This window comes from Mixophyes fleayi, chromosome 3, assembly GCF_038048845.1.
Source record: "Mixophyes fleayi isolate aMixFle1 chromosome 3, aMixFle1.hap1, whole genome shotgun sequence".
NCBI lineage: Eukaryota > Metazoa > Chordata > Amphibia > Anura > Limnodynastidae > Mixophyes > Mixophyes fleayi.
Window position 1 is genome coordinate 321,931,238 of NC_134404.1, and position 23,857 is coordinate 321,955,094.

Below are 23,857 nucleotides of genomic sequence, written 5' to 3' on the forward strand. Positions count from 1 at the left end.
GCATCATCAACTATAATTATATTCTGTGCTGATTGTGGCATTTTCCAGCACAAGAGTCTTAAAAAGTGCCCTACTACTCCCCCATCATCCTCCTCTCCCCTCGCCCATCGGGTTTTGGATTGGAGTTTTTTTTTTATTTATTTTTTTACCATCACTATATTTATCAAACACAGTGGTTTATGAACATTGCAACCAGTTAAGACAAAACATATATAAACCATTTCCAAAGTACAAAACAAATGTTTTTATTTATAATTTTTAAGCTGTCCAACATTTCTACATATATGTAGGTTTATTTATATGGCGCCATAAAATGTATATTTTGCAGCATAAATGATAAACAAATTAGGTTGAACAGTAATTTACAACACACTGCAATAGAATAATATGTCTTGCATCTTCTTCAGCAATTCTTGTAAAGTAAATCAAATGCGCTGGAATAACAGGCTTTCTCTGATATGAAGCAATTCTGCTTGAATGCCTCCAGGTTGTGCAGCGGTGTGCTTGTTTTGTACTCCAATATTAGCCCTTCTCCACGTTCTGTGTTAATATTGTCCGTGCTTACGGTTTTCCCGTTATTTGCAGATATCGTACTTAATGTGATTTTTGCCTGTGCTGGGAGATCTGGAATTTGCCCTTTAATATTTACTGATGACTTAACACCAAAGTTTAGCACCATCATAAATACTTTGTTCAAACCGTCTATTTCTCTCACATAGGCGAACACATTGTCATCGTTCCAGGCGTAACACAGCCAACCCCTGTGAAGGGGTAATTCGTTTTTTCGCAGCTTTGTTATATCCCGATACAAATTTAGGGTTGAATCCGATTTTGATTTCTGAACCTATGAGGAATATTTAATATATTGTTACAAATGTTGCTTGGGTCTCTAAGGATTGTGTACTTACAGGATTTCCCTGCAATCATTCCACAGCAGGGTTGCTGGTAACAAGGCTTGTTCCAAAATTGAGTGAATTTGGGGTTATTGAAAAACAGGAACTAATTTGCATAATATATTTGTTCATTAAAACCATTAACTGTGTTTGTCTCATGAAAAATAAAAAGGCAAATTAATGTGCAGTTATTTGGCTGAAACACCATGGAATATGTGGTGGTAATCGTTAAAACGATGACCACAAATCCAACACTGAGGAGACCTACAAATAAAATCTGAATTCAGGAAAACCCGATTTAAAGCTAAACAGACTTACCTGAAAACCGACGCTGCAGATCACCGATGAGACCACCATGCTGACCGCAACTTATTCCGACCAGACAGCTCGCCAGCACTACAATGTGACATCATCGCGACCTGTATGAATGTTCATTTAAAGCGGCAATGTCGAGACTCCGTAGGTTAAGTGCTTAAACACCTAACCTGACATTGCCGTTTTAAATTAACAGTCGGAATAAGTGGCGGTTAGCATGGTGGTCCCATCGGTGATCTGCAGCGTCTGTTTTCAAGTAAGTCTGTTTAGATTTAAATCAGGTTTTCCTGAATTCGGATTTTATTTGTAGGTGTCCTCAGTGTCGGAGTTTAGTATATCGTTTAAGCGTAACCCAACCCGGAATATGTGTATATAATGGGTCTGATTCATTAAAGAAAGTAAGGTAAAAAAATTAGTAAGTTTTCTCCTGGACAAAACCATGTTACAATGCAAGGGGTGCAAATTAGTTTATTATTTTGTACCTAAGATAAATACTGGCTGTTTTTTCATGTACACACAAATACTTCATAAATTTATTTTTACACTGAAATGTAAAGTGGATCTAGGACATGCCCTACCCTAACTATAAATCTGCCATCACATTTTAAATTTACCTCCCCTACAATGCAGCATGGTTTGCCAAGGTGCAAAGTTACTCCTTTTTTTGCTTTACTTTTCTTAATGAATCAGGCCTAATGTGTATTATTTTTTTTTATTATTTCGGTGCCCTTTTCAGGAATCCTTGTTCCATGCTGACACTGTATAGAACCGCCTACTTTGCTGACCGCTCTGAAATGGGCCTGATGCATTAGGCGGTTCTATGTTGTGTCAACACGATAGTCAAATCACAGATAGGCGGCACTAGAAAGAGAAAGTGAGCAGAGATTCCTAAAATGGAGATAGGAAAAACTTAGTAAATGATTTACATTACATACACACAACATAACACGCTATTGAAAATCAAAATGCAATCATTTGGTACAAACATGATACCTGATCTTCATTTTCATTTTTTATGATACACCTTTAAAGGTATTACTGGTGAAAATGGTGTGAGAATACTCACTTCAACATTGATCGCTTGATAATCCTGGTTGACTGGCAGCCACGTTTTATTGCCAATATTAAACCCAGCATTTGAGGAGTTATCCCACTGCATAGGTGTCTTCTCTGGGTATTCAGCCTGCAAACAAACACCATTATAGTGAGTATATACATCAATTTAGGAGCTTTTGGAAGTTTACATGAATAGTGGAGAACATGTTGTTTTGGCCTTCATAAGTAGACTTTAATTCTTGAATTTAGGTAAGCTAATAACATAGCATTATTTCATCCTTGGTGCACTTTACATGTTCATAGGCCAAGTCGTAGGTTCATTTATTCTTTACTGACCAGTTAGAAGACAATGCAGACCAATCAAGGATATTATGATGGTGCATTGATTGTGTGAAAGTGCCATGAATGTATAATCACTAAGAGGAGTTACTCAAGGGGCAAACTCATAGCCAGGCCTGCAGGGGAAATTACTTCTGGTCTCACTAGCCTAGAGCAGGAATATACTCATGGTTATGAAGACATAAAGGTAGATTTTACTCCTGGTAAAAAGAGTCCGTTATGGTCAACACCAAACCCATTGCCTATTGCTGGTCTTCACAGTAAAAGTGTTTTGCTGTCTTCATTTGGAAACACGCTCTACATAAAAACTACAACCCTACACTCAAACTACACATAGTATATATATATCAAAACTTCAGCTGGCCACAGATGCTTTGACATTGGCAGGGATTTCGGGCAACTAGCCCAATACCACACCATTTGTGTGGCCCCGAACCAACCACAATGGTTGATCATGATCCTATTGAAAACAACCAAATTAATATTGAGCATGTTGATAAATGCAGTCATAAAATGACCTCTGTCACCTATGTATTTGGGCTTCTGATCTCACTGACGGGCCTCAATGTATGTTGGAGGTAAGCTAATCTGACCCACTTGTGTGTGCGGCCAAGTTGGATGTTGATCCTGGCAATCGGGGTCAGATGCAGAACCCATTCATGTGTGGTCAGCTTTACTGAGGCCATTCACTCCACATCTACAGTCCATTCAATACGATCAGATACTGAATGAGATCTATTCTCAATATAGCTCACTGAGGCAGTGTGTTAAGCATTGCCCATATTTATATATATATATATATATATATATATATATATATATATATATATATATATACATACATACATATCTGGATATTGTAAATGTTTTTATAATTCAAACTTGTAAAGTTAATATGCACAACATGATGGGCAAAATTATGTATTGTTCTTTGAAAATAAGCTTTTTGTCCTCCCTACTGCTTTTTACAAAAAGCTTTTGCATCTATGAAACCATCTAATTCAGGCCTGGCCAACCTCCAGATATTGTAAAACTACAAGCCCCAGCATGCTTCGCCAGTAGAAGCCAGTCAAAACGTGTCATGGTATTCTGGGAATTGTAGTTTCACAACACCTGAAGAGCCACAGGTTGGCCAGGCCTGGTCTAATTGCTCTCAGCGCCTCAAGCTCTGTAGGACGCCAAGAGAATGCTCATGTATTAAGTGACATGATATATCTTTCTGACCAACCCATCATCAGTATGAATTGATTAAGCCTGGAAAAGGAAGAAAATTATGCACAATATATATATATATATAGATATTATATATAAATAATCAAAATAATGCAACTGTCCCAAAACAGTAGCGTGCAATGTGCAGGATAATTTAAGAATATAAAAACATTAGTATAGTTACTCTTTAGGTAATGAATATTAGGATTACTCACAGGATTGTGTTCACCAGATGGGTTTGTGCTATTATTTAATGTAGGATTGTCTATCATTCCCAGTTCTTCACCATAGTAGGTTGTAGGGGTCCCAGGGAGTGTAAGCAGCAGCATATTAAGTACATCAACATAGTCTTTCCCTACTCGAGACGCAATGCGAGAATTGCTGGGACCTCCAACCTGACGAAGGGATTGGAAAAAAAGTCAGTGACTCTTACAAGAGAAAACCTCTTGTAAAATAAGCTAAGACTAAAAATTCAACCCGAATGTCATTAGTACAGATAAGATATTCTGTCATGATCACTGCACATTATTAGGGCAATCATTATGGTATAAAATTCTGATTCTAGATCATTGTTCAAGTACAGTTAATAAAATGGAAGCAAACATCTGGTTGGATGCTACGTGTTGCAGAACATTTCCTGTACAGATACCCATGCACCAGTTTTCAGATGCCCCCACCCCAGGTGTTTTTTGTTTTGTATTGATGCAGCTTTGTACTATATATTATTAAATTAATGTGTACAATTCATTAGAGGAGTGGTATGTATTGGAAGCTGAGTACAAATTTGTGAAATGTGATATTTTGTATGACTGTTGAAGGTATTTATGCTACTTACACAGAGGTTTTCTGTATGATTCAGGGTCAATTATAATAGAATCTCAGATAAAAAATATTGCAAAATAGTCTGAGACATTTAATTGCCCATACCAACATTCATATATTGGGCAGCACAGTGGCTTAGTGGTTAGCATTTCTGCCTCACAGCACTGCGGTCATGAGTTCAATTCCCGACCATGGCCTTATCTGTGTGGAGTTTGTATGTTCTCCCCGTGTTTGCGTGGGTTTCCTCCCACACTCCAAAAACATACTGGTAGGTTAATTGGCTGCTATCAAATTGACCCTACTCTCTCTCTTTGTCTGTGTGTGTGTGTGTGTGTGTATGTTAGGGAATTTAGACTGTAAGCTCCAATGGGGCAGGGACTGATGTGAGTGAGTTCTCTGTACAGCGCTGCGGAATTAGTGGCGCTATATAAATAAATTATGATGCGCCTCCGGTTACCCTGCCGTGTCACGGTGTGTATGTATTGCCGAATGTCGTACAGGAAACGGAGTCCTACCATCCAGTGAGGCCACTTTCCTTTGGGCATAGATTTCATCCACAGATTCACAACCTCATATATAGACTTTGCAGAAATATCCTTATCCAGTTTGAATAGGTAGAAGTTAAGTGGGAAGTCGGCTTCCTCTGTGAAGGAGTTGCCGTAATACAGCATAGTTCTTGCCAGCATGTTCTGATCATTGGCCTCTGTAGCCATGAACCTGAAAGGAAAGTCACATATAAGTATAGTGGGCTCACATTGGCCTATTTCTCATGGCAGAACCATTTGTTTACCTACTGTGTACATTACAATGTCTAGATATAACCTAGATCCAAGTTTCTTGTTCCCCAAGGCTACTTTTTCTGGACGGTCTCATAAACCCATTCTCTAAACCAGGGGCAGGCTGGCCCGGGGGGCAGGGGGGCAACGGCCCTCTGGGCCGCTGGGTCAGACGGCTATTAGGGCCGGGAGGTAGGCCGGCCGGCCGCCCCCCATATGCAAAAAACATAATTTTCCACCATCAGATGCGGCCGTGTCAGCGCACAGGCGGCCGCATCACATGACAGGGGATGCGGCCGCGTCATAAATGACGCGGCCGCATCCCCTGTCATGTGATGCGGCCGCCTGTGTGCCCCCCGGCCATCCCTCTCCCAGCCTGCGCCTGCTCTAAACTGCTGTCACTGGGCCTGATTCATTAAGGATCTTAACTTGAGAAACTTCTTATTTCAGTCTCCTGGACAAAACCATGTTACAATGCAAGGGGTGCAAATTAGTATTCTGTTTTGCACATAAGTTAAATACTGACTGTTTTTTCATGTAGCACACAAATATCAACTTTGAATTTCAGTGTACAAATAAGCTATCAAGTATTTGTGTGCTACATGAAAAAACAGTCAGTATTTAACTTATGTGCAAAACAGAATACTAATTTGCACCCCTTGCATTGTAACATGGTTTTGTCCATGAGACTGAAATAAGAAGATTCTCAAGTTAATATCCTTAATGAATCAGGCCCCCTATTCTTGTCCGCAATCCCCAATGTATTCTATGTATATAAAATCATTCAACCCATGTGTAGCATATCTAAATAATGAATTTATAATATCTCAATTACAGCTAAATAAAAAGTAAAACCAAAAATGATGTATAGTTAGCATAGTGCCGTCTCCAGCCTGCTGCCGGCCTAGGCCCAGGCTTACAGGGGCTGCTCACAAATGCGGCTGTGTGGAGATGTGGCGGTTTTACTTAGTCTTCAAACTAGTATTTCATTTGTCCCATGAATTTCCAAATTCTTTAGCTGTACGATAAGTCACCATGGTAATAGTCACTTTTATGCAATAAAACAAAATAGGAGAGGATCTTAAATAAGTAAGATGCTGTGTGCCATAGACTGTAAGCTTGTGAGCAGGGTTCTCTTACCTCTCTGTCTGTATGTATTACCCAGTATTGTCTGATTAATGTTTGTTCCCAATTGTAAAGCGCTACGGAATTTGCTGGCGCTATATAAATAAATGATGATGATAATGATTTACTGTAGTAATTAGTAACCATTAAATTACTTCCCCACAGTTGGGCTATTAACTAATTTTTTTTATTTGCCTGACATGAACAGAAATAGTGCGATTCTCTGCCAGCTTGGTACAAATCACTCCTTTCAACTTTTGCAGCAATTTTTTTTTCTCCATGTTTTAATTCCATTCTCTACATTTTGCAGCCCCCTAAAACTGGCTGCCTGAGACAGCTGCCTCACTCCTCCTTGTTAAAAATAATCTAGCATAAGCGATCATACCTGTAACGTCCAGGCTCTCTGCTGTATTCATTCATGGTCTGGCGGAAATCGCGAAGGATATCATGCATCCCAATCTGGGAAGTTGTGTAGTCATGATAAAGTTCTGCATAGGAGGTGACTGTATCCTGAAAATACAAAACATCATAAGGTTCTGTACGGAAAGATCCATGCTCCCAGCAAGAAAAACAACAACAACAAAAAACACCATATAGTGTTTTTAAAAATAGTAAAAAAGTGTCCATCTGGATGTGGTCTAAGGGGCATATTCAATTGACGGCGGGATCGCCGAAAATCCCGCGCTCCAAAAATATTACCGTTAATACGGTAATCCTGCGCGTAAAAACCGTTAATACGGTAATTTACTCGCTGGATTTCAGCTCGCAGCTCAGGGAGCTGCGAGCTGAAATCCAGCGAGATATTACAGTATTGACAGTAATATTTTTGGAGCGCAGGATTTTCGGTGATCCCGCCGTCAATTGAATATGCCCCTAAGGGTCAAATTTATCAGTCAGTAAAAATGTGAGCTAACAAATGGCGGTTTGTGAGTTCATGAGTCTATCTTTTGCATGTTAGCGCCGGTTTGAAGGGGACGCACATGGATTAGTGCGCTAAGTTGTATATACATCGTTACTTGCTAGACAAGAAGCAGAGCAGTAAAGGAAGACTGTGTTTCCAAATAAGTCACTCCTATTTGTCACCAACTTGTCCCTTAAATCTACAACTCTCCTATTCATTTCCTGGAAACTGAAATTTAACAGCAGCAGAAAAACTAGAACACTATTTTTAAATCTCAATTAGTAATTTTAAACCTACCTGTTAAGAAAAGCCTATCAGTCCTACACTTAACCATTTCATCTTTCATTTTCCATCTCCAACTCTAGCCCTCAGATCCCCTTACATCAACTCACCGCCAAGTGTGAACTGTTTGTCTGCCCCTTTCCCTTTAGATTGTAAGCTCTAGTGAGCAGGGCACTCTTCTCCTCTGTTATAATTAATTACATATAAGTTTAGCTCACCAGCTATACTGCTCACCTCCTCCGTGGGCTCTTTCCCCATTGACTCCTCTCCTCTGTTTTTAGTCCCCGCACCCTTTTTGATAACTAAGGTTGCTGGCGGCTGCACACTATGCGCAGGTCCATTCGGCAGATACAGGCAGGGAAAGTATGCTGGCCGGCTGCTCTGATTGTGTTTTGAACACAATCAGGGCAGCCACGATCACCCCCCCCCCCCCTTCCTGGATCCACCACTAATACCCCTTGCATCCCAGTAACTGTGTTGAGTTGTAGTGTTCTTTGTTTACTGTATTGTACTGTTATACCCTGTACTGTCTTGTTGTTTGTCCTCTGTATGGCGCTGCGGACCTCATGTGGCGCTCTATAAACAAAGGTTAATGATGATGATGATGATGATGATAAGAAGAAGATGATGTTGGTGACGGCAGGAAGGGGTGTGCGGGAATTGGGCCATTCCTGGAGTGAATGTTGCTGCATTGATTTGTATATGTGGAGCTGATTGGGTGTTTACTATACTTTAAATTAGACACTTTTCACATCATCTCGGCGCACCTTATATGGGGAGGCGATTTTTTTTTGATGTGCAGAAATACCAATGTAATCAAAATATTAAAATGTATACACGGGTCATAAAGCCAGTCTCCCCTTCCCCTTATGATTATTGTAGACGGAGGGCTTGATGGAGATGGATTTTAGGAGAAAAATGTATGTTTATGTTACGTATGTTTTTGGATGATAAACCATTAATTTCCATATCAGATTTATAAAACACACTTACAGCATTTTGTGATTTGTTGACTTGTGGTTCATCTCGCATATGTTCTGCTTCCAACAGATAGCTAGCGGTATTGATTATAAAACCATCAACACCTTTTTCCAGCCAGAATTTTATAATATCCTGAGAAAAACAGATTTATTCAATTGCTATGGGAACAATATTGATGTAGACATAATCCTTCTTATTTCCATCTATGTAAAACATTTTAGTTTAAGAGAAAATAAAGTGATTATGTTCTGAGGGTGAATATAATCTTATAACACAGATTGGCTAGGCGAGCTATGCCATGTGTACAAAGAACACACTCATATATTTTTGTCTTAATGGACCATAATACCCCAAAACTTCAGATGTGAACCATGATATTAAACTACATTGTTAATTGTTAAGCCGAATTTCCACTGCAGCTCTGTTAAAAAGCTGAGACTACAGAATTTTGAGTTAATGTGATACCATGGCCCTGACTATATGTATGAATCCAACAATCCACATAGTGCATTTCTACGCAACAGGTCTGCAAAGCTGTCAGTCAAACTTTGCCTACTTAGAGATGTACCTACTTCCTGACATGGCAACCTACTGTAGTAAAAGAGAGCATGATAGACATGTATAGTTAAGTATAAACATTCCAGTTATTTCATGTACATTATTCAGTACTGTAAAAGACAGCCTTTGATTGAGAGATAATATTTATAGAAAGGTAAGTACCGCTTAAGATCAAATAAATGGCTCTTATACCAGTTCAGACCTAGCATAGGACAAGTTCAATGTGCCATTTGGGGGGCATTTATAAGAAACGTTCAGTGCATTTTTGTCCGTTAATTTGTTTAGTACCCTGTATTTGCACAGTATTTCTATTAGTTTTTCTAAATGTACTTATTTATTTTAGAGAGATAACTTGAGATTTGCTTAACAGCCAATTATATAAAAAAAAAGTTAATAATTATAAATCAGAGGATTGCTGTAAAGGTTCCTCGAACAACTTGTCAGCAATTTAAAGTTTAAAGTATGTGTTGTGTGACTAAGTTTATAATTATTGCTTAATGAGAAAACCATCGGGAGTAAAGTTCAGCAGTTTTCTAAGTTAATGACGCAGCGATTTAACAAGCTGATTGAAGTGTAAACTTATTAACCTTTCTAATTTTCCAGTCAATTCTTCACATTTTGATGGAACTTAGGCAGGTGTAAAACAAGATGTGAAAATGTGACACAGGTAAATATAGAAACTGGGAACAAACTGGTCAAATGTCATCAACTTAAAGGATAACTAAATATTAAGTACATGTTGTGCTTTTTAAAAAACTCACAAAATATATTTCAGGTACGTGGCAGAAGAAAGCTGTTTCAGGTATGTCTGTTCTCTGTAATGCAGCCGTCACCTACATCGTGGAGGCAGCCATTTTGTGTGGAGAGGTTATCTTGGGGGATCTCTGGAAGCTAAACCTTGCCTATCAATTCACTAGAAGCCAGGACATTACAACTGTAAGCCATGCTGTGCCTCAATTACGTCACTTACTCCTAGCAGGCTGGTTTAGGTGACAAAATGGATGCCTCCTGTATATAGGTGACAGGTCCAAGTTAACTACTGCCTCAGTGATGTCACTGGTTCTTAGTGAATTGGTTGCAACTAATACTATAAATAGACCTAGCACAATGAGCTAAGCTCATTGCCTATCGTAGCTTTTACTAGGTAGAAGCTGTTTGCGGCGGTCCTGCATTTTTTTTATTTTTCTTCAATCAAGCAAGAAGATTCAGGGATCTTACAACTTCAGCCCACAAAATGGCCACCCCCACTGAGTGTAGGTGACAGGTGCAATTTATGGGGTCTGTTTATCAAACAGCGGAAACAGAAAATCTTTATCACCACTATTTATCAATACATTTTCCCCAGGGTACCTGAACGATGATCAGCTAACGGCGATATTGCCTGGCAGAAGTAATATGATCTCATATTTCTTCTGCAAACATCACATTCAGCCTTATAGGAAAACAGAAGGTTCAAAATGTCTAATGCATGTGACAAATAATGACGGGTATATCAGCTTTTTTCGAGATCACAAATTAGAAAAAAAGTTTGAGTGGTTAAGGCTAGATACATACATGTGTTGTGCTACACATCTGTGTTCTGCTGCACACGGCATTCAACACGACAGGAGCTAAATATAGAGTTCATATGTCTAAAGACAAAGACACTTGGAACTAGATTTAATAAACTGCAGGTATGAAAAAGTGGAGATGTTGCCTATAGCAACCAATCAGATTCTAGCTGTCATTTTGTAGAATGTACTAAATAAATGATAACTAGAATCTGATTGGTGGCTATAGACAACATCTCCACTTTTTCAAACACGCTGTTTAATAAATCTAACCCTTGGTATAGCTGTATGTTCTGGGATTTATTTTCCCAATTTTACTGGTCCTTTCAAGACGTTTTTACCATAACAATATGTTGGTGCATTGTAGACAAATTTTATGTCTCTACTTACTAGAATTTCGTTTTGGATGTCTGGATTGTGGAAATTTAAATCCGGTTGCTCTTTACGGAACTGGTGAAAATAGCATTGTTTCCTTGTGTCATCATACTCCCATGCGGAATTTCCATACTCGCCCACCTGAAAAGAAGTAAAAGACATTTTTATATTAGTGACAGTTTTGGGAGGAGAATAAAAATCTCAATCAATCAGTCTTAGAAGCTTGAATATCACTAAGAATGTAGGTTTCTCCCCGGTCCCAGTGGATAGTGTCAGAGCCCTCGCTGTAAACTGGGGCTGAGTGACGTTCTGGAAGGGGGTGTGAGCAGAAAGGCCAATGAGAAGCCGCAATCACAAATCCGCGGCTTCTCATTGGTCCTCCTTTTTACACTCGCATTCTGCAACCATTCTAAAGTGGTGAAAAATAATGTTTTCCGCCCTGTTATCATTTTGTAACAGGGCGGATGGTTGTCTCCACAGAAGTAGTGTAAGGAAGGATTCTACATGCCTGGTGGTATGGTAGAGAGGCAAAAGTCCCCCCAGTAGTGTTGGAATAAAACAAGGAACCCAGGGCTTAAACTATATAAACTTGTGAGTTAATTCGCTTTGCTTTTGGCATAAGGTTTTACCACAGCAGCAGATAAGTAGCGGTAGTGTAGAGAAGTAATTCCACGATACCACAAATATGCAATGTTATTCAATGCATCACAAAATAAATAAAATTTTAGCAAACTTGGTTTAACAATATAGCAATATGCAAACATAAATCACCACAACACATAGGTCACTGAATAAATATATCTCACTTTGAAGTTAGGCACTGTGCTTCAGTGAAATGGATTTCACTGGATAAATACTTTTGAGATATAACCGGTTGCTAATGAGTTAATTAGACAATTACACCAAATGCTGCAGCCCCATCTTATCTAGACAACTCAATCACAATACATTTAGTACAATTATAATTATCACACAAATCAGTAGAGATGTAATAAGATTAATCCAGCTTCTGTAGGATAGATGCTTTAGAAGAAATGACTGTAGACTAGAGCAGTGTTGGCTAACCTGTGCCACTCCAGGTGTTGTGAAACTACAAGTCCCAGCATGCTTTGCCAACATATAGCAGCTTATTGCTGGAAGGGACTTGTAGTTTCACAACACCTGGAGTGTCACAGGTTAGCCAACACTGGACTAGAGTCACTTTACGATATACAGAACCAAAGGGGGTAAATTGTAAGACAGGTTTAAGCAAAGTTTCAGCTGACATATGAATCTTATTTACTTATACAAAATGAAATCAGTATTTGGCTTGATGCATGCGTGACTTTTGAGCTTTGTGTAAACAACAGCAAACAACAGCAATTCTGCACAATAAAATATTTCCATTATAAAGAACTTAATGTTCACTTAGTAATCTGTCTAAAGGAATTAGCAGATCTCTCCCAGCAACTGTAGAGTTAAGCAACTTGTAATTCTCTCTTCAGTGGCCATTTTAGGCAGTTTCTCAAAAGAATCAAAATTCTGATGCAATATAGAGACTCTCTTTTGACATATGATTTCTCTCTATGTCCCTTGTACACTGCGACAACTTGTAGATAACTTTACAAACAGCAGATTTGGCTGGAATAAACTGTTCCTTCAGACAGTAGCATACACTCTCAATAGCAATATTACAATCCCGGTCAGAGGTTTTAATAACACAGTTTGATGTCTCACTTAAATAACTTGAACTTCGCAAACAAAAATAAATTTATCTGTCTTCATATGAGTCCTGCTGACATTTCATGGGCAGTGGCTAGTTAGGTCTTTTCCGGTACTGCAAAGATGCTTCTTTCTGGGCTGGCTTTTACATTCTTTGGTTGCAAACATCCCTCAGGACAACAGTTCAGCAATAGCATTCAGTGGCTCTTTGTGGGGTGATCCACCATTAGCAGTCACAAATCACAACTCACAGCCAGCCCATATGTGGCTTCTCCCCTTTTCCCCCAAGAATCTCCTTTGCAGGCTTTTGTAACTTGTTGCAGTGTCTGTCTCTGCATGCTGCTATTTCAATCCGGGGCTTTTTGCGGGTGTACAAACTGCAATTTGCATTGAACTCCCAGAGACACTCTGGGGAACTGTAGTTTTCTGAATGAATGCATGCTGTAATATACCTGTAATTTGCAGGGTATTACAATTCTATACAAGCTAAGTAGCATCCCTAAGGGCAGAAGTCACCCGTACATTTTCCTTCCCACGTATACATCCACCGCTGTTATAACTATGTCTTATACTGAGTGTGGGCCATCATGGTAGTTCTGCATCTGATATAATAGCATATGACTGCTCATAGCACTATGAAGTGCACTGCAGTTTATGAACACAGTAAGTACCATTACCACTGAAGTTCAGATATGTTATACCAATTTCACTATCATGGCATTCCAATAAGAGTTTAAGGATAATATCCAAACTATTATCCTGAAAGGCCATCTACCATTTTCCCCACCCAAAATATGGAACCTCATCGCCAATGACTTGTGTATTGAAATGAAGATAATGTTGTATTGTAGCCATATGTGTGGTGGTATTTTTGGTTTTATATAGGATGTTCTTATTGTATTGATGGACACTAATCATTTTTTAGACTTTTAGGTAATAAAAACATGCTTGAAAGAACTATGATACGTTAACTTTAATTCTCCCTGTGTATTTTTAGTAATTTAAGAAATTAATTCTGCAATATAAATAAAGTAAATGTCTATTCTCTTCAAGTGATAGTTCCAATATCAAATAAATACTTAACTATGTTGCAAATAATGCAGTTCTAGACATTGCATAGATGAAGATAACCAACATTGTTCAGACTTACCCAATTATTGGGAGGTGTAACCTGTCCTCCTGTATTTTGGCAGTCATGCCAAATGTAGTAGTCAGTATATTTATCAGTCCGATTCCTGCTTAACTGGAACCAATTGTGTTTATTGCTGGTGTGATTCGGGATTAGGTCGATTACTACTTTAATACCTGGTGGATAAGGGGAAAGTGATAGTATAAGACTGAGACACATTGCCAGGATAATGGGCTGAGGGTGAAATTTACCATCTCACCTTTGTCATGCAGAGCGGCAATCATACGATCAAAATCAGCCATTGTCCCGAAGCTGGGGTCAACTTCTCGGAAGTCATCCACAGCATATCGGAAATCTTTCATGCTGGATTTGTAGAAAGGGGCGACCCAGACGGTTTTTACATTAAGATACACAAAGTGGTCTATCTTTTCCTGCACCCCTGAGAGATTTAAAAAAATAATTAAATGTAGTTTAATACTGTGTACGTGATTCACGGTACAAACGCAAGAAAGTCAGAATTTATCGCGTACATGAGCTAGGTTTGTGAGACCATCTCTATTTTCTGTGAGTAAAATGCACTTTGGCGTATTCCTCATTAATGCCAAAAGAATACGACATTTCAAGTGTGGTCAATTTTGAAAATTCATATTTTATTAATTGCGAACATTTTGCCATGGGGTCAATCAAAGCCTAATTATTTGAATGCATTTATATAGAAGAGATGCTATGGAGGGGATGGGTATTTTCTTTTCTTTTTTGTTATACAGAAAACTAACATACACCTTACATACAAAGTTTGTGCAGTCGATAAAAAACAATAAAGTTTAATGCCAAATACAATAAAGCTGTGATATAAATTATTATAAATGACATTTCTTTTCATCTAACCACCTGATTGGAGGACTGACGGCAAACCCGTTTTTCTGAAAATAAGCTAAGCCTTTCAACGGCAAAAAACAGGGCTTGGGCTGCCAAGCAGTAACCCCAAAACAAATGCATAAACAGGAGACTTACAAGTAATATATTTACCTACTAAGAATGTAACTGTAAAGAACGGAATGATGACAATAGTAACTTTTGCTACTTGTCTGGGCAGTTTTAACTCCGGATGGGACATCTTTAACAATTTTACCAGGAAAATAAAAAAGTCCCGATCAGCATGCTGACCGTGTGTACACACTATAAATGTTTTAGATAATTGCCCTTCAGATCTGTGATCTTCATCTTTCATAACCATCGTCTGAACAGATCCGGACTCTACACACTCCATAGAGATCTATGGACACTGCTGGTCCTGAGTGTATACACACTGCAGAGTTGGAACAACATCGTTCCATTGTTGAACAATATTTTTAGTTCAGTTTAAGAATCAAATGAAATGATACAATGTGCTCTAGAACTATAATCGGTCATCATTACAGCGTACACACTAATGTGATATTGTTTGATAATCGGCTGAAAACCCTTTAGTGTGTACCCAACCTTACAACTTAAGAGTAAAGTGCGTCATGTACTTTACAGTATATTCCAAGCCACACATATCCTAAGACAGTGGCGTAACTACCATTGGTGCAGCAGGTACCGTGCACCGGGGCTCATGGAGATAATAGGGCCCGCTGCATGGCAGATGCAGGCAGGGCCGCCGAGAGGGGGGGGGAGCGGGTACTAATTACCCGGGCCCGGCATGTCAGGGGGCCCGGCCCGGGCCCTTGCGCTGCTGATTTTTTTTAATTTTTTAATTTTTTTTTTCCAAACGTTTTTTTTCCTTTCCTTTTTTTTTTTTTTTTGGCGGGGGGGGGGGGGGGGGGGGGGGGGTGAGGGGTGGGGGGGGGCTCGGTCGTTGGTGGGGGGAGCAGGCTAGTTTAAAAAAAAAAAAAAACATACTCACCTGATCGCGGAGCCGGCATCCCTCCTCTCTGCTGCTCTGTGCTCTATTCAGACTGTCTGAATGCTGGGTGTGATGTCATCATGTCATGCCCAGCATTCAGTCAGTCTGGAGCACAGAGCAGCAGAGAAGACCAAGAGAGGAGAAAAGGTAAGTGAAGGGAGGAAAACGAGGGGGGCACAGAGGGGTTAAAAAACGGGGGGGGGGGGGCAGCATGACAGAGGGGTTAAAAAAATGAGGGGGAGCACAAGGGTTAAAAAACGGGGGGGCAGCATGACAGAGGGGTTAAAAAATGAGGGGGCACAAAGGGGTTAAAAAACGGGGGGGCAGCATGACAGAGGGGTTAAAAAATAAGGGGGGGCACAGAGGGGTTAAAAAACGGGAAAGCAGCATGTCAAAGGGGTTAAAAACGGGGAAGCAGCATGTCAGAGGGGTTAAAAAATGAGGGGGAGCACAGAGGGGTTAAAAAATGGGAAAGCAGCATGTCAAAGGGGTTAAAAAATGAGGGGGAGCACAGAGGGGTTAAAAAATGGGAAAGCAGCATGTCAGAGGGGTTAAAAAATGAGTGGGGGCACAGAGGGGTTAAAAAATGGGAAAGCAGCATGTCAGAGGGGTTAAAAATTGAGGGGGGAGCACAGAGGGGTTAAAAAACGGGAAAGCAGCATGTCAGAGGGGTTAAAAAATGAGGGGGAGCACAGAGGGGTTAAAAAATGGGAAAGCAGCATGTCAGAGGGGTTAAAAAATGAGTGGGGGCACAGAGGGGTTAAAAAATGGGAAAGCAGCATGTCAGAGGGGTTAAAAATTGAGGGGGGAGCACAGAGGGGTTAAAAAACGGGAAAGCAGCATGTCAGAGGGGTTAAAAAATGAGGGGGAGCACAGAGGGGTTAAAAAATGGGAAAGCAGCATGTCAGAGGGGTTAAAAAATGAGTGGGGGCACAGAGGGGTTAAAAAATGGGAAAGCAGCATGTCAGAGGGGTTAAAAATTGAGGGGGGAGCACAGAGGGGTTAAAAAACGGGAAAGCAGCATGTCAGAGGGGTTAAAAAATGAGAGGGGCACAGATGGGTTAAAAAATGGGAACGCAGCATGTCAGAGGGGTTAAAAATTGAGGGGGGAGCACAGAGGGGTTAAAAAATGGGAAAGCAGCATGACAGAGGGGGTGAAAAAATGAGAGGGGCACAGATGGGTTAAAAAACGGGGCAGTATGGCACAGTGGGGTTAATAAACAGGGGTCAGCATGGCACAGTGGGGTTAAAAAATGGTGGGCAGCATGACACAGTGGGGTTACAAAGGGGGGGGGGAGGCATGGCACAGTGGGATTGAAAAAGGGGGGAGCAGCATAGTATAGTCTGATGAAGGGGAGCCAGATGAAGGGGGCAAAAACAGCATGGAGGGCACAGTGTGATCATAAGGCATGGCGATGATGAAGGGGCACATTATTGTAATATTGGAGCTGGAGGAAGGCCTAATTATTAATCGTGGGTGCTATTGATTTAACGCTGGGGCTGGCTGTAATTTTCTAAATGTAGCCATTTTTTTTTCAAAATAGGTCCTTCAACATTTCTGGATCCGGACAAGCCACAACTAAAGAAAGCAGCAGCCACAGGTGGAGAAAGTGAGAAGAACAGGTAGGAGAGAGCAGCACAGTGTGTGAAATGTTGTGATTCTAGTAGGGACAATACCAATTTTTGGTGAATGTTGTGTCCAATGTAAGGTGTAGGCCAAGACTGAACTGTTTGTGTACACACTGCATTGTTTGTATACTACCCTGTGGTGGTAGATGTCCTGAAAGTCAGGAGTGCTTAAACATATGTGACGCTCCGGCGAATTGAGAGCCTAGTGGTTTTTATGTTAGCCACGCCCCAATGGCACGTTTGCCACGCCCCCAAATGCATGACCGCACCTCCCAAAATTTTTGCACTGCCGTTTGGCTAGCCACGCCCCTGAATATATGACCATATACCTAATCTTTTTTGCGCCGCCGTAAGGCGGCGCAAAAAAATTTTGGGGCTTACTTCACTATGAGGGGGGGCCCCATGAATTTGTTGTACCCGGGCCCTGAATTCTTCTTGGCAGCCCTGGATGCAGGGTGTTGAGGGCCCCAGTTCCCTCCTCCCCACCACCCTGCACTGGGGCCCACAGCTTGCTAGTTCCGCATCTGCCCTAAGATACATGTGACCTGGAATAGTATACAAAATGCATACAATCGTCAGTAAGGATCTTACAACAGTGGGAAAGCAGCAACCTCATTGAGGTGTAACTGTGTCTACTTTCCCCCAGCAAAGCAATGAGCGTTACCACGCGCTTAGTACACCATGCCCATGCTTGACTGCCCATTAACTCCCCTTTTCTGCCTCTAAGCATAGACTGGTGCAAGTGGGAGAATTCCCTCAGTCTGAGAGCGGACTGAGACATAAGTTTTGTGTAAAAAAAAACCAAACCCTTTATGCACTTCAGGGCTGGACATACATCTGACTACACATGACCATCTAAGACAGCAAATGATTTTACTGTGTTTCATGTGTTCATCATGTACTTGGCTTTTGGGTAACATTCATAGAATCAGCTGTAAGAGAAACATAACTACTATATGCAGTTCTCGTAGAGCATATTACAATGTGCAATTTCACACCAATACAACAGAAATTGTAACGCTGATACCAGAGAACAGTTGTATTTTTCCATGGTAATGGCCTATATTTTAGACACAGCTTTGGAGTTATATTATCAACTGTAGACTAGACTTAAGCAGGTGATCTCACTGTTGAAATGGTTATGGCTCAATACACAACCTCTCAGTGTGACCATGCGCTAATGAGCAAATGTGCACTAACCATTCGGCAAATACATCAATCAATATAGAGTGACATTTCTGCACATTCGTAAATAACCAAACTGAGTAAATGTGCCACAGTTCTGTAACCTATAATTTCTCAAAAAAAAACAACAATCTATCGTCAGTATATTTATTAAATGTGTAATATGGAAGTAATGGAACACTACAAAAAAATCCTGTTTAATTTTGATGATATTTAGGGAACGATTCACAAAGTGGATTTAGATTATTTAAAAAAAATGTTTTGTTAATAGTGCTACGTTTTTAATAGAAACACCTGAATTCCACATTCACAAAGTCATATTTAAGACCACTGCAGTCAAAACCACACAAGTGTTTTTTAAACTTGGAGTAGATACAGATCCACACCAGAATAGCTTGGAATCTCTAGTGGCCCTAACTGCCATGGCCCTGTACCATACCCGACGCATACACAGATATGATGGAAGGGGTACTTGGATGGCAAGTTACTTAAGCTCCAGTCCTGACCACATTAATGAAAATTACCTGCAGCTTTTGGCTACAGAACTGTAATTGTTAACTTTTTAAGACACATTTAACAGAAAACTTTGTGAATTTGGCCTTTAGTGTTTTGTCTTGATGCTACTAATAGAGGACCTCTAGGGCTAGATTTACTAAGCTGCGGGTTTGAAAAAGTGGGGATGTTGCCTATAGCAACCAATCAGATTCTAGCTGTCATTTTGTAGAAAGTACTAAATAAATAAAAGCTAGAATCTGATTGGTTGCTATAGGCAACATCCCCACTTTTTCAAACCCACAGCTTAGTAAATCTAGCCCCTAGTCTCTAACCTCTTTAGTGAGAGCAGCAAAAACACTGCACTAATCAAAATACTAAAAGATGCTACATAACAAAAGAGCATATAACATACAAACTATTTACTGAACATTTTCTGCTAAAATAAATGACAAAGTTCAATTAAATTTAAGAGGTTTTCCCACCTTCAGATTTTAATTTATTGGTTCATCTACATATGCCAGTAACTTTTACTAAATGTATTTGTTTTATCTTTCTGGTTTCCTGCTGTGCTTTTCATAAATGTATCTATATCAGTGATGGGCACCAGGCAGCCCTCAGAGCCTTCACCTGAGGGCCCCAGATCCTTCCTGCTTTATTGCATACTTGCCAAGTTTGCCCCTGGGAGATGCGGGGGGAAGGCAGGTGGGCGTGTGGGGGCGGGGCTCGGCAAATCGTGTCATTTGCCCCCCCCCAACACACATCATCAGTTCTAACCTATTATGGTAGGGGGCAGGGCCACAATGACACATGATTTGCATCATAAGCCCCACCCCTGCCATTTAATTAATTGTGTCCAGGACCTGGGAGGCAACTATGCTATATTGTCAGATTTGTCTCTTATAACTTATAACACTTGTTGCAGTCCTGTTGATATATTATTACAGATATGTGTCTCTTTCTATGATTAAATGTGTTGTTTTAACTTATTACTGAGATTAAGGGTAATGTGTGGCCCTTTGAAGGTTAAAGGGTCGCCCATGTAGCCCCTGAAGTATATCGGGTTGCCTCTCACTGATTTATATCATCATGAACAGGTATTGTTGGTTTTTATGTTGCCCTTGGATAAAATACAGTTCTGCTCATTACTGGAAACATTGTTCCCAGAGATCAGCTTTGTGTGGTGTATCCCAGGGAAATTAAATATGCAGCTCTGCCTAATGCTATAAAGATGGAACTAAAAAAATCTCAGAAGCAAGATAAAACTGCACTTAGTAAAAGCTGCATGAGACATGTAAAATCTAATAAATAAAGGCAGCTAAATGTGTAAATCATCCTTAATTGTCCACAACATTGTAAAAACTATTTTCTTCCATATTGACCATCAGACGGATTGTGACGTTACAGCATATACTATATACTCACAGCATAACATCTACAGAATAGAGGGCAGGAAGATATGAGTGTGTGGGTGACTGGTTCATATATAATTCTTACCTACTCTCCTTTCTCCTTTATCATTCCTTAATCTATACTTATTTTGGTTATTATAACAACTGTATGCAGTGTCAAATAACAAAACTGGAATATACATTTAGATATTGTCAAAAAACAAACCATCTTCACATTTAAAATAAACATAAAACATGGCAATTACCTTTAAAGTCGCCAGAACCATCATTGTCGCTGTCCCGGAAAGATTTTGGGTAGACTTGGTAAACGGGGCTGCTCTGCCACCAGTCTAGACATTTGGGGGACAGGGCTATAATGGTGATAGTGGAAGCTATAATGGCTACTGTGGCTACGATGATGAGCCAGAATAGAATCTCACGGATAACTCTGTAGCATGTTTGATTAGAGAACTGGAGAAGGACATCCTTAGGCATCCCGGCGTAGGGCTTTAATGGTAGAGCATCTTCAGACGTGTTGATTTTAATGGTATAAGCCTGTTCTTCCGACTGGCTGTTTTTTCTGCTTGCTGTCTGTACCTCATCATATCCCGGATCTGAAACAAAACCATTATTTTCAAGCCCCGTTTTCTGTTTGAACTCCACTGAATTATCCTCCTCAGCCATGTTCCCGGGTTAGTATGCCTCTGTTATTTTGGCTCCAGATCTAAAGACGTGTGACAGTGCGGACAATCAGAAAACAAAGTTTACCTGAGGCTGGCAAGCAAACCACAGCAAATTCCTGTTATATACTCCAGTCTAGGTCAAGGTACAGAGAGACAAAACAATACAAAGTTCTGGTAATCATTGATTCCCCACTGCTTCATAATGAACTGGATTATTGGACGTCCGTAATCTCCTTTTCCTGAGACTTTGATAACAGTCAAACTGGATGGTAAATCATAGCTCTGGGTATACAGTAAAGTACAAGTCATTCTTTGCAATTTGATCCTCTCTGAGGAAGAACAATGGTTGTTTTGAACTACAGAAATTCCTGGCTGAGGTCAAACAATGGCTCCATTATGAAGAGGGATGTGAACGTCAAACATTTTGATTGCAATAGTTACTTACTATTAATTACTTATTTTGCGTGACTGAAGGAGGGTTAAGGGAGCTTGTGGCCAAAATATTGCAATATTGTTGATAATACAATAGTTGCGTTAAAATATGAAGTCATGTAAACAGTATTGTCAAGGACTTTCAATGTCATTTCTCAGGATGATCCCTTCTCAGCCACTTATCGGTATATACCCAGGAGGTTTATGTCCTATGGTAAGATGTGTCCATAAGTTCCCATCCTACCGTTTACACCGATGATATAATCTGAAAGGCCTTTATTTAAGTTAGTCCAATATCTGTGTATTGCCTACTTTTGGCTGTATGTAGGTGCTGTGACTTCTATCATTGCTGTAAACCAAACAATTGTCTGTTACTGAACTTGACTAAGCTCTGTCTAACAGCCATGGTAATGTACTGAATAGGAGGCGTGTTAGAACGGGTACAGATAACCCATATCCGTGGTCCGGATATGGGTTATCATCTCAGCACGATTATTTGGTGGAATTATTACTGTCTTGAACTGTCAGCCTCCGTTTGTGGGATCCCTTTCTGGAAACTACATGTCCTGTGCATACAATTAACTGATAATCACGGTAATCTTCAATTGACTGTTATCAGCATTATAAATATACTGTTGCTATATGGTAGATTTGGTATAATATTAGCGAATGGATATGTGAAATTGAGAGCAAAATTTGCTTATATATACTGAATAGCATGAAGACATATATACACTGATCAGCTACTACATTAAAATCACCTGCCTAATTTTGTGTAGGTGTCTCTTGTGCTGCCAAAACAGCTCTGATCCATCGAGGAATAGACTCCACAAGACCTCTGAAGGTTTCCGGTTGTATATGACACCAAGATGTTGGCAGCAGATCCTTTAAGTACTGTAAGTTGCAAGGTGGGGCCTCAATGGCTCGGACTTATTTTTCCAGCACATCAAACAGATTTTCGACCTGATTGAGATCTGGGGAATTTGGAGGCCGTCAACTTGAACACTTTGTCATGTTCCTCAAACCATTCCTGAACATTTTTTGCAGTGTGGCAGGGCGCATTATCCTGCTGAAATAGGCCTCTGCCATCAGGATATACCGTTACCATAAAGGGGTGTACTTGGTCTGCAACATTGTTTAGATAGGTGGTACATGAATGCCAGGACCCAAGGTTTCCCAGCAGAACATGAGCCAAAGCATCACTCTGCCTCCGCCAGCTTGCCTTCTTCCCATAGTGCATCCTGGTGCCATCTCTTCCCCAGATAAATAACACACACACCCCGGCTGTCCGCGTGACCTTCTTCCATTGCTCCATGGACCGGTCCTGGCACTCACGTGTCCATTGTAGGAGCTTTTGGTGGTGGACAGAGGTCAGCATGGGAACTCTACCGGTGTGCGGCTATGCAGCCCCATACGCAGCAAGCTGTGATGTCCTTTGTGTGTTGTGACATCTTTCCATCATAGCCAGCATTAACTATTTCAGCAATTTGAGAGGTAACAGCACTAGGTGACGATCGCCAAATGATTAGTGCAATAACAAACCCGAAACAATTATAATATAACATACAGTAGGCTGCTTCTTGTCCTTAAGCACCTGTTTCATGTGCAATTCCTAAAGTACAAAACAAAACACAGAAGCGCCACACATAGTATATTACCACTTAATACCAATAGTGATGCATAAAATGTGATAGGTAGCTGCGCACTAAAAGACAAATTCTTAGTAGCTTATCTGATGCATAAACAAGCAGCAAAGACTCTTAGGGCTAGATTTACTAAGCTGCGGGTTTGCAAAAGTGGGGATGTTGCCAATAGCAACCAATCAGATTCTAGCTATCATTTTGTAGAAGGTACTTAATAAATGAAAGCTAGAATCTGATTGGTTGCTATAGGCAACATCCCCACTTTTTCAAACCCGCAGCTTAGTAAATCTGGCCCTTAATCTTCAATTTTCCATGTTATGAGGATGGATCAAAGTTGGGAACTAGAAATTTCAAAAAGAGTAAAATTGTGTAATACGTTCTTCTTAGATATCCAAATAGATAGAGACTTATAGTTATAGGCATATCATATCTATCTTTCTTAGAAACATATAATCAAATCAAAATTACAAAATCTTTAATAATTATGAGAAAGGCATGA

The 23,857-nt window shown here is 40.1% G+C and overlaps 1 protein-coding gene across 2 annotated transcripts; it reads right to left on the reverse strand.

Annotated features, from left to right (window-relative positions):
• Positions 1-220: 220 nt before the first annotated feature.
• Positions 221-21,622, reverse strand: SLC3A1 (solute carrier family 3 member 1). 2 transcript variants are annotated; one of them, XM_075204135.1, is made up of 11 exons: positions 21,369-21,622; positions 20,867-21,214; positions 14,275-14,454; positions 14,037-14,191; positions 11,201-11,326; positions 8,715-8,834; positions 6,924-7,048; positions 5,153-5,354; positions 4,031-4,210; positions 2,275-2,391; positions 221-844 (listed from the first exon to the last, which is right to left on the reverse strand). In XM_075204135.1, exons 2-11 carry the CDS (start codon positions 21,093-21,095, stop codon positions 404-406), a joined length of 1,875 nt encoding a protein of 624 aa, XP_075060236.1. In that variant the 5' UTR covers positions 21,096-21,214; positions 21,369-21,622; the 3' UTR covers positions 221-403. The 2 variants fall into 2 exon arrangements, with proteins under 2 accessions (XP_075060236.1, XP_075060235.1); XM_075204134.1 differs by having other exon boundaries at positions 20,867-21,622.
• Between the last annotated feature and the right edge of the window lie 2,235 nt (positions 21,623-23,857).

Bases quoted from the DNA above. Each gene is read 5' to 3' on its own strand.
- SLC3A1 (XM_075204134.1), bottom strand. From the start codon at position 21,284: ATGGCTGAGGAGGATAATTCAGTGGAGTTCAAACAGAAAACGGGGCTT. The intron at 5,355-6,923 runs GTATGATCGCTT...CTTTCCTTTCAG, and splicing joins AGAGAGCCTGGACGTTACAG to GTTCATGGCTACAGAGGCCA. The intron at 4,211-5,152 runs GTAGGACTCCGT...TCCCTTCGTCAG, and splicing joins GAAAGTGGCCTCACTGGATG to GTTGGAGGTCCCAGCAATTC.